Genomic DNA, 15,606 nt, shown 5'->3' with positions numbered 1-15,606 from the left:
TTTCTTTTTTTTTTTTTTTTGCGGTACGCGGGCCTCTCACTGTTGTGGCCTCTCCTGTTGCGGAGCACAGGCTCCGGACGCGCAGGCTCAGCGGCCATGGCTCACGGGCCCAGCCGCTCCGCGACATGTGGGATCCTCCCGGACCGGGGCACGAACCCACGTCCCCTGCATCGGTAGGCGGACTCTCAACCACTGCGCCACCAGGGAAGCCCCAACAGTGATATATTTTTAAATTGAGGTATAATTTATATCAAACTGCGTGTAGTATTTTAAGGACACAGGCTGGTGAATTGGGGAAATGTGTAAGCATTACCCCTGTCTAGAGAGAAAAAGTTTCGTCACCGCTGTGCCTCTCTCCACCTACATCGATTCTTGACTTTGTAAGGACCTCACTTAGCTCTCATACAGAGGCTGGTAGTGTCATATATTCAATCATTATGTTTGTATGACACTAATCCTTCCCACTGTTAACTTGTTAACCGAGCGTAATTATTAAAAAAGAGTTAAGCATAATGTTAAGAGACACAAAATAACAACATCCAGGCAAGATTTAAAAAACAGAGGAAAGAACCCGTGGCTTCATTGCCACTCTCCAGATGTGATCTCTTTTTTTTTTTCACATTTTAAAACACTCACCTGCTATTATTATGTCTTCAAAACAATGCCCCCAGGCTCCAGAAAGAAATTTTGTCCCTTGATAAAAAGATGTATCTTTTCATCTGAGCCTGGGCCTCCCCCAGCTCCATGGTGGAAAACTTGGTCCCAAACTTCCATCATGTTCCGTAGGTTTGGGAGCCTGTGGGTTAGCGAGATCAGTGCTGCACTTCAATTCACCATTTTGGGGAGCCAGGGCATACCTTTAATCAAAAGGAAGAGACTGACACAGACATGGAGAACAGACTGCTGGCTGCCGAGGGGGAGGGGGCTGGGGGAGGGATGGAGTGGGAGGTTGGGGTGAGCAGATGCAAACTAGTGCCTATAGGATGGATAAACAGCAAGGTCCTACTGTAGAGCACTGGGGACTATATTCAGTATCCTGTGATAAACCATCATGGAAAAGAATTTTAAAAGAATGTGTGTGTATATATATATATATATATGTATGTATAACTGACTTTGCTGTACAGGAGAACTTAACACAACATTATAAATTGACTGTACTTCAAGGAATAGGTAATAATTAAAATTTTAAAAAGTAATGATTAAAATAAAAGAAGCGATTGGGGCTGCTATTTGATATAAAGTGGTTAGGAAAGTCTCTCTGATAAGATAGCAGTGCAGCAGAGACCTACATAAAGAGAGGCAGCGAGCCATGTAGCTCTGGAGGTGGACGGTTCCAGGGAGATACAGCCCCTGCAAAGGCCTGAGTGGACACCATGTGTGGAGCGTTTGAGGCAACCCCCAGTCACCAGTGAGGCAGGAGCCTGGAGGGGGGTGGAGTGATGGGGTGACATTGGTGAGATGTGTCAGGTGAGGTGGGCAGATCAGTGGGGACCTATTGCCCATCGTGAGGGCTTTGGGTTTTGCTCTAGATGACATGTGCAGCCATATAAGGGTTTCCAAGAAAAGAATGACCAATCTGCCTCCCATCTTAAGACGATTACTGTGGCTGCGGACCTGGTAGGGGGGCAAGCATGAGAACAGGTAGAATAATTAAGAGGTCATCTCAGTAATCTAGGTGAGAGAGGGCGGTGGCTTGAACTTGCGTGAACGCAGCAGAGGTCGTGAAAAGAGGTCATCTCTTGAAGGGAACCAATAGGATTTGCTGATGGCTGGGATGTGACGTAAGAGAGAAACAGAGGAGTTAAAGGTGAGTCTGCATTTTCTGGCCGGGGCAGCTCAGAGCAGGGTGTTGCCAATGGCTGAAATAGGGAAGACACCAGCACAAGCTGAGTTTGGAGGGAAATCGAGAGTTCATGTTTGGACATGTAAACTTTAAGATGTCTGTTAGGTACCCAAATGGCAATGAACCCAAGAGCCTGAGTTCAAGGGAGGGAGCGGATGGGGAGAAACCACTGGCAGACGGTCCGCAGGGGAGTGGAAGCTGGTGAGATCGTCACGGCCTTGATTACTGAGGAGGAAAGGAGACAGAGCCGTGGAGCCCCCTGAGCTTTAGAGGGGCAGGCGGGGAGGCAGAGTCGACAAGGACGGTGAGGAGTGAAGGAGGGGCAGGTGAAGGGGGCGACCGCCGGCTGCAGTGGGTGAGTCAGAGAAGGGCGGAGAAGCGGCCACGCTCTGTGACATGGAGCAGACCAAGTGCCCAGGACAGCCTCATGGACAGTGAACGTTTCATTAAATTTAGGTCTCTCCCCACCTGCCCCACCTTCTTTCTGGATTTGATGGCAGAAAACCTCACCTTAGTAAGTGCCTTGGCCGACCTCAAGGGTCCTGAAAGCCTTACTTGGAGAAATGCTCTTCCAAATCCCTCCTGCTTTGAATTGACTTAGGGCGAGCTCAGGCTGGACCCACTCTCCTTACATGTGGGAGGTGACTCACCAGGAACTCACAGACGTGCAGTGCTGTGTCGTCTTGGAGAGGAAAGGCAAGGAGGAGACCAGCGTTGTGAAGGGCTCACTGCGGTCTCCACGTGATGCCTTCACATTCGTTTACGTCTTGTCACATACATTTGTATTTATCATATGTGAAGCGTCAGGCTTTGAGTATCCACCACGATGGTAGTGGTTATTTGGCTTTTTGGCTAGTCCCACATCTAAGTTGTGATGGATAAATGGATCCCAGCAGATCCCCCAGGTCTGGGTATGATTTCATTTTACAAATGCTGACCTCAACATATTCTTAAACAACCCCCTGATAAGTTTGGTTGCTTTTGTTTGTCTTTGTTATTATCTTTAGTTTTTTCTTCTAGTTTTATTGAGATATAGTTGACATACAGCACTGTGTAAGTTTCAGGTGTGCAGCATCATGATTTGACGTATACACATCATGAAACAATGACCAGAGTGAGTTGAGTGTACCTCATCATCTCATATAGATACAAAGTCAAAGAAATAGAAAAAGAGTATTTTTCCTTGTGATGAGAACTCTTAGGATTCACTCTTAACAACTTTCATATATAAAGTACAGCAGTGTTCATTATATTTACCACGTTGTACATTACATCCTGAGAACTTATTGGTCTCATAAGTGGCCTGATAATTTTTTAGGGCAATACTGACCAAGGTTTATGCTGATTAATGAAGGTTATGTTCAGAAAGTTGTATAGCATATGTCACAGTTTGCAAAGCATTCTATATCGTACAAAAAGCATTTGAGCCTTAAAATGACTCTGGGATGTAGGCGTATGAGTTACTAACTGATGATTTTCCAAAGCAGGCATCCATCGCTCTCTCTTCTTCCTCTGTGTCCTGAGCCACATCAGTTGCCTCCTTTCCGGGCCACAGAGGATATGCCAGACTATTCCTACGTTTAAATAAATGTCGAGAAATTAGACCCTTTATTGTTGGAAATAAGATGGCTTCCCATACATCTGACTTTTTTTATTTACCCCGGGCTAAATGGCTATAATACTGGAGACGGGGAGGGGTGGAGGGGTCATTGCTTTGGGTGTAGCAAGACTGGGGAACACCTAGTTCCACACCTAGTCGTGACAGATTTCAGTGGTCGCAGCAAAATGCAGGGTAGTGATGATCGACAGGTTCTTGCCTGTGAGCTCAAACCAAAACCCAAATTAAAATGATTTTAGAAAATCAAGAGAATTTTATTTTAATTATTATTCTATTCTGTTCTATTCTTTTGGAAATTACTTTGATCTGAAATGTGTTTCCAGCCTGGTCTTGAAGGACTCTTGCAGGTAGGTTGGCAAGGTTTTGAGCTGGTAAACATTTTAACTAGCCTGTAGAATTTCCATGCTTTCGTTTTACAGGGTACAGGTCGGTGGTTTGAGTATTCCTCCTGTGTCTCGCTCTACATAATGACCACAAGGTTTTCCTTGCCTATGATTTTTTGGTAAGATATCTTCAGCCTGGCGTTATTACTTTGTCACATTCAGGCTTGCATTATATTCGATTGTGCGTTGAGGAGTGAATGTATAAATCCTATTTTATCCTGCCTAGCACGGTGTAAGTTTTTTAATGGCTGGCATGGTACTGATTCACCTTTGCTACTTCTCAGAGCCCAGCTCAGTGCTTTGTACATAGTTGGAACTCAGTAAACATTTATCAGATGGACTTGCATTAGTATTTGGTAACTGTTATGTTGGCTGCATTGTTCGATGACAAATATAAAAGAAAAATATAGAATAGCAATTAAAGATATGAACTTATTGAATTTCTTTTTATTTATTACCTTTATTTGATATGTACTGTTTTGCATGGACACTATTTTTTTTGCGGTACGCGGGCCTCTCACTGCTGTGGCCTCTCCCGTTGCGGAGCACAGGCTCCGGACGCGCAGGCTCAGCGGCCATGGCGCACGGGCCCAGCCGCTCCGCGGCATGTGGGATCTTCCCAGACCGGGGCATGAACCCGCATCCCCTGCATCGGCAGGTGGACTGTTAACCACTGCACCACCAGGGAAGCCCATGGACACTATTTTTATATTTCGCTATTTACCAGTGTACCTTAACACAATTATAGGTGATAAATTAATTGATATTTTTAATCCAGCTTCTTACAAGAGAATTGTCTGCTATTTGTGGGCAGAATGTGACTCCTGATACTTTTAAATGACCCCAAAAACACTTTATTTGGTGGCTTCAGATATATTTATTCGCTCTCTTGATTTCAGTACTGAACCAAACGTCCTAGAAATTCCGTGAACTGAATAGAAACCCCATGGCAAAACGTGCTTAGACATTTTCAAAAGCCAGAATTATTCTTTACTTAAGAAAAATCAGCCTTGAGAGTTTTAAATTATAATAATTAAGTCTGTGTATATGTCGACATTTTCATAGACATTACCTGAAGTTTTGTTTTTTGTACACAATAGTACCGGGAAACCCAAACATGAGTGGTTTCTCCAGAAAGATTCCGAAGGGGACACACCTTCGCTTATCAACTGGCCTTCCAGGTATCTCCCGAGCTCTCGGCTTGCGTTTAGCGACTGCATCTCTGGTCCAGCTGGCTTATGTCCCGCACGTCACCGAAACTAACTCTCCTTTGCCCTCTTTCTGGTGGTAGGGCTTTTAAAGGTCATGTGTTCCAAAGGGGCTGCTGGAAATTACTTTCCAGTCATTTGCTTTTCTCTTTCTCCTGCCCTAACCCCTGCTAATGTCAATAGTGTTTCCCTTAGCTTCTCTTTTGGAAAATCTTCTGGCTATACCTCTGGCCTTTGCTCCTCTCTCACACTCACGTGCTGCCAGGAGGGGGCAGTAGTGACGATGTAACCAGCATCTCTGGGCTGCTCCCCTGAACCAGGCTAACCAGCTAGTGTCCTATCTTGTCAGCAGCTGCCCCTGCCCCGCCCTGCCCATCCAGCCTCCTCCTTTCCGTGTTGCCTGTCCCTCAACCATTGGCACAGCTACATTTAGGGCATGTGGTTTTCAAAGCAGACAAGACCCCCTCTCGTTTCATTGTTAAGGCTGGGGGCAGGGAGAGGCAGGAGGAGTTAGAATGAATGAGTCATTGGGAGGACAAAACACCCATATATTGAGTTTCTGACAGTCACTTTGTTCTTGGCCAAGGGCAACGTTCAGATTGTCTCTGGTGAGAAGGACACATATTCCGCAGGAGAACTTGAACCACATTTCAGCCGCCTTTTGATTAACAAAGATTATAAATATGAAAACATCCAGCACTGGCTAGTCTCTGGGAAGAGTAACAACCCAGAATGCTTTCTTTCCCCTCTGAATTGTTCATAGTAACTGCCTTTTAGGTGTCTTTGATCTTTTTTTAATGAAATATAGATAGATACCTTGCATCTTACGCTGAAAAACATGTAGGTATTTATATCAAATTTAGCAGGGTGCCTTTGTCATTTAAGGAAACAGTCCCTTCCAGAAAATACCAGAAGCAATTATTTTTGCTGAGTAATCTTGAGTAAATAAAGGTTTTACGTTCCCCAAGAAATCGCTTTTCCCACTTCAAAAGCATTTCTTTATTTTTTAAAGATTATCCCCAGGAAGGAATCCATTCCTAAGCGGTCTGAATGGTTTCTTCTTCCTCACGATGTGGTATTTTAAAAAAGTAAAAACAAGAACTAGTTCGCGCTATTGGACATTTACTCTTTGCTAAGCACTAAACCGCGAACTTCGCAGACATCACATTATTTCCATTTAAAAGGTGAAGCAGCTGGGGCAGGTAGGTTACCTGAGACCATACAGCTGGAACTGGCTGAGTCAGGCTTTGAAAAGAGGTCTCCTGGGACCCACAGCCAGCGCTCTTGGCTACAGTCATAAGAAAAGGTTGGTAGCTTTTGAAATGGATTTCAGTTTTGCTCTCAGATATTTAAATAGCTCTAGAAACAACCAGAGCCCTCCCTTTTTAGATTAGTTTATAACTGAGGGCCTAATGGCAATTCCAGAGGGGAGAAAATGTTCAGTGCATTAATTCTTTCAACAAATATCTTTTTTTTCTAACCTTCTTCTTCGCGCTCGAATTGCTAGACGTCATGGTGTCTTAACCGGTCACACGTTTTCTGAATGATTGAATGTAGTCTGCATGGCATGAAAAAGTTTGTGACTGTTGAGTGCTTGAAAAGAGGTAATCGTCTGATATATCTTGAGCTCAATAAAAAATAATAATAATCACGAATGCTCTGACATTTACAGGAGACAATGAAATTCTTTTTCAGTGGGAATCTACAATTTTTATTAATCATATTCATACACAAAAATAGAAGGGGCTCACAGAAATATCCCTTTCAATACGTATCTCATAAACGCCTACCGTTTGTGCTTTAACTTACAAGAGGGAATAGGTGCTGGGCAAAGGGATTTAGCTAAGGTACCACAAAAAGCTGAGAACAAACGAGTGGAGAGCTAACTCCTGAAAGTAGGGATTAGTCTAATATCCACACCGCAGGTCTGCACACAGCTGATCTTCAATAAATGCAAAACTACCACAAATAAAATTCTCTTAGACCTCAGACCAACAAGCACCAAGCTTTTCTGAATGTAAATATAATTTTGAGCGGTAAGCAAGGTCGAGCAGGAGACAGTGAAATTACATACGGTCTGCAGGCTTGTAAATGCCTGGAAGCTGCCCCTGCCCCTTACACTGGGCCTGTCCGTGTGGAACACGTACCAACCCATAGCCCAGCCTCAGCGTGCCCTGGCGCATACCCGTGGTGCCTATTAATGAATCGTTCTGTGGCTTCTGAGTACTAGTCTAGTCGGAAGGCATCCATTCTCTCCCAGGGTAGCATCTGACCCCTCCTAGCTTTACAGAAGGAAGGGTGAGTTTGGCATTTGGAAACTCAACTCAGACTCCTTCCTCTGGCAAACGGCAGTGGGTTTCTGACACTGACTCCACCCGCCCCCACCCCCAAGATGCTTTTCCATTCTCTGGGCATCCCTGATCTGCACACACATGCTCTCTTCCCCTTAAGCAGTTACTGCACTTAAATCCTTTTTCTTTCTTAAAGAGTTAAAGTTAGAGAAAAACTGGTGAGAGAGGAGAGTGCTCGCAGCAGCCCTGAACTTGCCCCTGAGTCCTTAACTCAGAGGAGACACCAGCCAGTGCCAGGCCATTACCTGGCCTTTCGGTCAGAGAACTCAGCCTTCGATAGGGTCTCGGGCAAGGCAGCCAGCTCTGCACGACAGCCCATCCACGGCTACGTCCAGCCGGCAGATCCCAGTCACACCATCACGCTGGCAACCTCGGACACCCCAGAAAGCGCATCCGAGTACAGCTGGGTGGAGTCGGCCACCCAGACCGTTACAAAGCCTCCCCCCTCGAAGGTTCTAGAAGGTGAGGGAAGAGCTACCCCGGTTCTCCATATTTGTGAATCAAAAGCAGAGGACGATGTGCTCTTCTCTGAAGCTCTGGAGAAAAGCAGGAAAACGCTTTTCGCTTTGGAGGATCGTGGGCCTGGGAGAAGCCAGGAAGACCCCTCTGGAACCGAGGACTCGGGTAAGCCCGCTGCTAGCACAGTCACCTCGGAACCTCAGAAGGAACCTGAAAGCCTGGCCCGCCCGCCTCCAGCTCAGCAGCCCACGGAGAGGATGGGCCGAAGCGAAATGGTTGTGTATGTTCAGAGCGAGTCTGTGTCCCAAGGTCACAGGAAGGAGGCAGAGCCCACGAGGAAGCGCAAGGTCCTCACCCGCTCGCTGTCTGACTACACGGGCCCGCCTCAGCTGCAGGCCGCGAAGGCCACGGCCCCGGCTTCCAAGCGCGACCCGGAGCCGCAGACGTCCAGGGCTGAGTCGGAAGTGGGCCTGCTGGACACCAGGGTCTCCGTCGCCCAGCTCTGCAATGTGTTCCTGCAGTCAGCCCGGGCCAGCGAGAGACCCGAGCTGTAGGTGATGTCCACGCGTCCCCCCGATGTGTCACTTGCACGTCCTTGGCAGAGTTAATTCACTTCTCGACTTGTGTGGTGTCCTGCCTTGAGTCTTCCTAGCTTAGCTCACAAGTGTGTGCAGGGCAGACCATCCAGGACATGGCTCCACGACTACCAGTCTGCTTTCGCCTACTAACGGGGGGCGCTAGCGTGTCGGGTCTCGCAATGTTCCATCTCCCGACGTGCATGGTAGAGGCATGCAGTGGGATTTGGCGGTGTTCGTGCCTTGACTCACCGAGATGCATAAACCTGTGCTTTCTTCCCTCTCTCTGTCTCCCCGTCTCCCTTCTGTCCACCTTCTCCCCACGACTGTAAAAGCCATTCACGGGTCGAGGGGTCAAGCGAAGGTGCTGGCTTGCCTACCAGCGTGGAACGGGAGAGAGGGTCCCGGAAACCGAGACGCTATTTTTCTCCTGGTGAAAGTAGAAAGACTTCTGAGAGATTTAGAACTCAACCCATAACCTCAGCAGAACGAAAGGAATCAGATAGGTAGGCACGTGTCTGTCAAGTTCCCTGGTCTAGGAACTTAGAAGAAATCCTATGGGAATTTCTATCCCAGGGATGGTCCCGATACTGTTTCAATGGGATGTGATGACTCCGTAATTCTCCCATCTGAGCTATACGGGATATTTATTTGGCTCGTGTAAATGTATCTTTAAAGAATGTTGACCATGACGACACTATCACCACGTAGTTTTCAGTTGCGTTCAAATGGTAAGAAGTGAGAAACGTTATTCATTTAAGGGTATAAAATTTTTATGCCCTTGTTAAGTTAGAATCCAGATGGACCGTCCACCAGATGTTAGGGTGAAAATAAGGGATTTTATATTCAGTTTATAAACGTCTACCTGCGTGTTATCTGTGAGTTTTTAATCTTATCGTATGCGAATGCAGAGAAATGAAAGGGTTTGTCCAAAGGGTGATGATCAGTCGTCTTTAATGAGTCGTACCTGGTCCTGGTTTGTCTGCACAAGGTGAAACACCTAGCCGGTCTGTGTGCACACGTAGCCCACGGTGTCCATAGCTGTCCACGCGTGTCCACAGCTGTCCACGCGTGTCCACAGCTAGAATTGCTACCGGGGGATATTCTTTAAGAGACTTTAACTGCAGTTTTATTGTCACTTTTAATTTGATCCTTGGATCTTCCACTCCCACCAGCTAATTGTTAGTTATTATTGTTTTGCTAATGTCTTTCCCAGGTCAACTTCAAATTCAGAAATGCCAGCTGCGGAGGGCAAGTATCTGTCTTTTTCTTCTTTGTCATCTCACCCAGATTAGATTTAGATCATAAGATTTTTGCTTCTGGAAAGAATGAGATGATGGAACATACTGCGTTCTTTCTGGCAGGTTTTCTTCCTGTGAGTGCAATAAAGCCTAGTTGAGGTTTTCACACGCGCTTTCCCTTAGTTCCAAGAGCGCGCGGGGCCGTGAGCCATACTCAAACAACTGATTGGAATCGAAGAAGCAGATTTTTCTTGTTGCTTTCTTGTTACTATTTCACAATAAAGAAGAGAAGTTCCTTCCATAAAATCTCTTCTTAGTTCCATAATATCTATACTTAAGTCAAATGTTGTAGTAGAAAATTATGGCCCAGACAGGAGCTCCGTTTGGTTAATTGCAATGGGAACTAGTACCTTTTCAGAAGCAGAAGGATAGCCTCCCCCGCCAAGGGGAAAATATTGCCTGTTGTCATTTTTAGTATATCTAAGAATTCTCACATTCAGCGGATTTCCAGGTCAGCCCTGGGAAACTTTTCACGGGCTTTCCCTACGTTTTCTATGACATCCAGTTTTCACCTGTGACCTTTTACAGACGAAGAGAAGGTCGATGAGCGAGCCAGGCTGAGCGTTGCTGCGAAGAGGCTGCTCTTCAGGGTAAGATGTGCTGAAGGGCTGTCGGAGAAGCCGTCACCTCTGTGGGCGGCCCCGCGGCCAGCCTGCTGCCTGCGCGTCTCTCCTCCGGTGTGGCTGGCGTGTGCACTGCTGACGCCGATGCTGCCTCTCGGAGTGCCCCTCCTCTAGGTCCTGCAGGGGAACAGTCGCGACATTCTGCAGCCCCGACTCCCTTTCCCCCAACTTATCAGGATCCACACTGTTTCCAATCTCAGGAAATGGAAAAGTCATTTGACGAGAAGAACGTTCCGAAGCGCCGCTCCAGGAATGCAGCCGTAGAGCAGAGGCTGCGGCGTCTGCAGGACCGATCCCACACTCAGCCTGTCACCACCGAGGAGGTGGTCATTGCAGCCACGTAAGTGCCCTTGGGGCCTTCGGGCCTTGGCTGTAAGGTCTTCTTTTTAAAGAAAGATTTAAAGACTTTTAAAATGAGGAGGTCGGAAGACGGTTCAGTTAGAAGCCACGGAGAAGTAGGTGTTCAGGGATCTTCCTTGCTCTGGTGTCTCTGAACTTTGTAAAGGGATGTGTTACCTGTTGTATCTCCTAGAAGAACATGAAGAGGAATTTTGTTTAATTTTTTTTTTTTGCCTGTGCATTTTTTTCTCTCTTTGCAATAGAAAATTTAAATCAGAAGAGTAGGTGGGGTAATATCATGAGCCTTCATGTCCTCGTCACTCAGTCCCTACAGCCAACAACCCCCGGCCCCCCTTGCTCTACCTGTATTCTCACCCACATCCCACTTCCTGCTGCAGTATTTTCAGGCAAACCCCAGGTATCATTTCAGCCATAAATATTTCAGTCTGTATCTCAAAAAGATAAGGGTTCTCTTGATTTGTTTTTAAATAATCACGAATTTTTAAAGACTAATTGGAAGTTTGATAACTTTCCAAACCGTGGGAGGTAGGTTTTGAGCATTGTCGCAATGTGTTCAGAATGAATCTCCCGAAGTAATTCGTCCAGGGATTACTGCTTCCATTAAAGTGAAAACTTTTACCAGTTTTTTTAAAATTGTTTTCCCCCCAGACACACACATATACACACCCTTCCTGAAAAAATGAAGTTCATCTCATCGAGGGCATCAACAGCCCAACTGTGAACCTGCTGTTAACTTAGCTGCCCTAACTTCCTTCCCTTCTCTGTGTATTTGTGGACAAGTACATCTTGTATTCATTGGGAACTCTTAGCAAATCAGTTTGTTTTTGTTTTTAATATTTGAGCGGCTATTGTAAAATAAGAAGCAACTACCCCTGGGAGCAAAACAGTAAATATAAGCAAAAATTATCCCCTTGTCAGACTCGCTGAATGTACTTTGATGTGCTTATAGGTTATACGAGGACCCTGACTCTAAAAATAGCTTAGAACAACATTATAAAACACGGACACAACCTACTGCTTTGCTGGTTGTTGGTTAATACCAGCTTTCTTTAAAGTTTTTTTTTTTTTTAAACCGGGAACTTATTCTAAATATTCTAAATCCTTTCCAAGCTCTGAAAACCTATTCTTATTCCACTGACTTTGGTCACCTCTGTCTCTTATTTCCTAAGTTTGTAATTGCTTTTCAAGTTCTTTTGTGATTTTCCCTAAGAAATGAGCAAAGGATTTCGTTCCAGTATTTTTTGATTTAATGTTTCTGAATTGAAAACTACACCTTCCTTAATGCTTCTTTTCTTCTCTCTCCTTATGAATGTTCCATCTTTGGCAATGGTTTTAAAGCGAACCTACCCCTGCTTCGTGCTCTGTGGCCACCCACCCTGTAATGACAAGACATCCTAGTCCCACTGTAGCTAAGAGCCCCGGGCAGCCTGCCAGGTACTGGACAGAAGTAGCTGCATGTCGCACTGAGAGCAGAGGTGCATCTTCAGGTCTTCAATGCCTGTCATTTGTCTGACAAACAAGGAGTTGTCCCAGGGAACGTGGGGCATTTTGCTTTGTCACCCTGGGGACTTCACGTCGGCCTGTATATGACAGCATTTCATCCACGGCCTTTCATTATGTCTTGGAACTCAGATCCCACTAACCCACTTATCCGTTTGTTTTGTTTGTTTTTCATAACCCTGGTCATCCCTAAAAAGTTTCATTCTTCATCTAAAACACTAGCACTTACTAAAGATTAACAGAAAAATAGGACGTTAACCTGAATGTTGAAAGTCTGATAATACCTAGTTTTTTTTAAACACTTCTAGACATAAATACATGTTTAAAAACAATCCTACCTGTTTCTAATGGATAGAGAGACAATGCTGTTATATTTGGGGATTGGGACAGTAACAGTTTATAGTGTCTGAACTGAGATGTTTTACTGTTACGTTTTCAATGGTGGTGTTTTAAAATGATGTCCTTAAGGCATGTAAATATCCCGTCTGTTTTATTATCATGGGCCAAATGCAAAGGCTAAAGCTAAAATGAAAAGAAGGAAAATGACAGTGCGGAAGTAGAGCTGGCCTCGTCCAGAAGCGGGGCTCTCTTTGGGGAAGCGGGTTGCCATCATCCCTAGTTCTTTGCTGGACCTCAGGAAAGATGCCAAGACTCAGGTTCCCTTACTCCCATCCTCACTGTGCCCTGGAAAACTGACACTGCTCTCGTCTGGGACAACTTGTAAGGCGCTGGTTAATGAGAGTCGAGGCAGAATATAGTTTTCACTGGGTTTAGAATTAGATTTTCCAGTGGCAGAAGGGACATTGTCTTAGACCTTCAAAGATGAACTGACCCGGTAACCAGAAGCCTTCTCCTCTACCTGGAAGCGGGAGGGATTTATCAGCCCCGACATTTCCTTCACTTTGCAAGTTACCTGGAGTTTCAGATTTAACTACCTTTCAGGAAACAGGTAGAAACCTATGAGAGAAAATACTAGACTAAAAAGAGGGAGAGAATCTTTACAATTAAGCTATTTGTGTTTAGCAGGTGAAACTCAAAACCCTGTGTTGTAGATAGCGCTGTTGATAGAATGACTGTGTTATTTCCTAATTATTTAAAATGTAAAGACCACCTGCTGAACCACACCTTTAGATAATGTCTAAATATGCAGTAGGTAATGTCTGCGGACTCTCTTTAGCCGTATTTATCGTTGATACTAACAGTACAGCTCAGCTCTCCAAGATGAGGTATACCAAGGCGACTTTCATTCCTTAAATAGGCAATTCAATTTTTAGAAATAATTCAGAGCTGAAAGTCTGCTCTGTGTGATGTTGACCATGCGAGGGTCTCCAGCCTACGCTGTCGTCTTGTTAATAGCTAACCAGCTGCCGGGAAAGATAAGCCCTTTTTCCAATTGAAGTGACACCTTGAAGAAAGTTAACAGACACACTTGGCAGTGGGCTTCTGTTTGTCTCCCTGTGTGTGGTTGACTTTTGCCCCCTTTCAGACTGCAGGCATCTGCTCACCAGAAGGCGTTAGCCAGAGACCAGGCGACTGAGGGCAAAGATTCTGCTGAGCCAGGAGAACCTGACATCTCCACCCTGAGCTTAGCGGAGAAGCTGGCCTTGTTTAACAAACTGTCCCAGCCGGTCTCAAAAGCGATTTCAACGCGGAACAGATTAGACGTGAGACACAGGAGGATGAATGCTCGCTATCAAACCCAACCGGTCACGCTTGGAGAGGTGGAACAGGTGGGTGGCCTGTGATCCAGCTCCAATTCGCACGTATGTCCTTAAAAGATGGGAACACGGTGTCCCTCTGAGGTTAGCGGTATAGTCAGGGCGTCTGCCTGTCAACTGTGTTACCTGTCGTTACTTGGTAATAACTTCGTTCTTAAGGAGGATATAACCATGCCGAGGATGGATCTCTTCTCTTGTTCGCATCATGGCTGAAATCATCTGGAGTTGGGTCCCTTTCGGGGAGAACAGTAGGGCGCATGACCTGCTTTTCACCCAGATGATTTGATTAACGAGACGCAACTGTACAGCTACGTCTAGGATTGGTCTCTCACCCAGAGAAGCAGGAAAACTGCCCCAAGTGTAGTGTCTCCATCCGTGTCAATCCATACGGCAGTGTTTACATAGGCGGTGTTTTTATTGTTTAATATTTATTTATTTATGTGGCTGCACCAGGTCTGAGTTGTGGCATGCAGGATCTTTAGTTGCAGATCTAGTTCCCTGACCAGGGATCAACCCCCCCAGGCCCCCTGCATTGGGAGTGCGGAGTTCCTAACCACTGGACCGCCAGGGAGTTCCCTAGGTGGTGTTTTTAAACCAGCCTTTTCCTTTTGAACTGTGTCCTCCCAGGTGCAAAGTGGCAAGCTCAGCCCTTTCTGCCCCACTGTTAACACATCTGTGTCCACCCCGGCATCTACCGTCACCCCCATGTACGCAGGGAATCTTCGGACAAAGCCACCGCTGGATGACAGCTCCGGTGCCGCTGAGCAGAAGTTTCCTTCTTCGCTAGAAAGTTCAGACTCTCCAGTTAGAAGCATCCTGAAATCCCAGGGCTGGCAGTCTTCGGTAGAGGCTGGTGGGAGCAAAGGAATGTCGAGAGAATTTGAAGAGACAGAAAGCAAGGGAGTCTTGACAGGTGGAGATGGTGGTGTTACAAAGTACGGGTCCTTGGAGGAAGCAGAGCCATCCTACCCCATGCTTAGCAGAGTCCGGGAAGGAAACGGCCACAAGGAGCCCATCTATGCTGTTCCGAGAAGGGGAAGCCTGGAGCTCGCCCATCCTCCCGCGGCTCAGTTCGGTGATGAACCGAAGGAATTTTCCACTGCACAAAGCACCGCACAGGGGAGCCCGGACTGGAAGGACAGGCAGCTCTTTGAAGAGAAGGTGGATGTGGAGAATGTCACGAAGAGGAAGTTTTCGCTGAAAGGTAACTTACCACTTACTGCTCCTTTCCTTTCTGCTTGGCGGGTCGCGTGTGTTTGGGATTGTTTTTAACTGAATCATGAAAGCAGTTGACAACTAAGTGTTAAGTCTTGATTGAAAGTCTAGTGTGAATCGCACCCTCCTCTTGGACCCGGCTTGTTTGGTGGACTCATCAACGTTTCTGCCATAAAAATACCTGAAGCGCTTTCCCACATCTTGATAAGGGTTTTTGATGACTTCTGTCACGTTAACTGACACGACAGCCTTGTGAACCCCTAGCTCTTCTGGCCCCTTTTAGAAATTGGTGCCCCCAAAGGTCCCGGGCTGGGTGAGCCTACAGGGCATAGGGCTGGAGCCCAGTCTCTGGGTTTCAGGTTCTCTTCCTACATCCTTCTCGTGCAGACTGGCAAGCCGTGCTGCGTGGGACTGTAATTCTCTTTCTGCATTTCCATGAAATGATAGTG

At 46.1% G+C, this 15,606-nt stretch overlaps 1 protein-coding gene across 1 annotated transcript in view; it reads left to right on the top strand.

Annotated features, from left to right (window-relative positions):
• The window catches only part of SVIL (supervillin), a gene marked incomplete at its 5' end in the record, with an annotated part of 102,053 nt that overhangs the window by 28,411 nt on the left and 58,036 nt on the right, over positions 1-15,606 (top strand). Inside the window, 8 exons of the mRNA XM_082832648.1 lie at positions 4,948-5,028; positions 7,543-8,415; positions 8,776-8,946; positions 9,657-9,691; positions 10,270-10,331; positions 10,565-10,704; positions 13,711-13,954; positions 14,570-15,146. Of these exons, the coding sequence (XP_082688774.1) occupies positions 4,948-5,028; positions 7,543-8,415; positions 8,776-8,946; positions 9,657-9,691; positions 10,270-10,331; positions 10,565-10,704; positions 13,711-13,954; positions 14,570-15,146 (2,183 nt within the window). The remainder of the gene's footprint in view (positions 1-4,947; positions 5,029-7,542; positions 8,416-8,775; positions 8,947-9,656; positions 9,692-10,269; positions 10,332-10,564; positions 10,705-13,710; positions 13,955-14,569; positions 15,147-15,606) is intronic.

This window comes from Leucopleurus acutus (genome assembly GCF_964270905.1).
Source record: "Leucopleurus acutus genome assembly, chromosome: 1".
NCBI lineage: Eukaryota > Metazoa > Chordata > Mammalia > Artiodactyla > Delphinidae > Leucopleurus > Leucopleurus acutus.
This window is presented reverse-complemented; position numbering and strand designations above follow the sequence as displayed.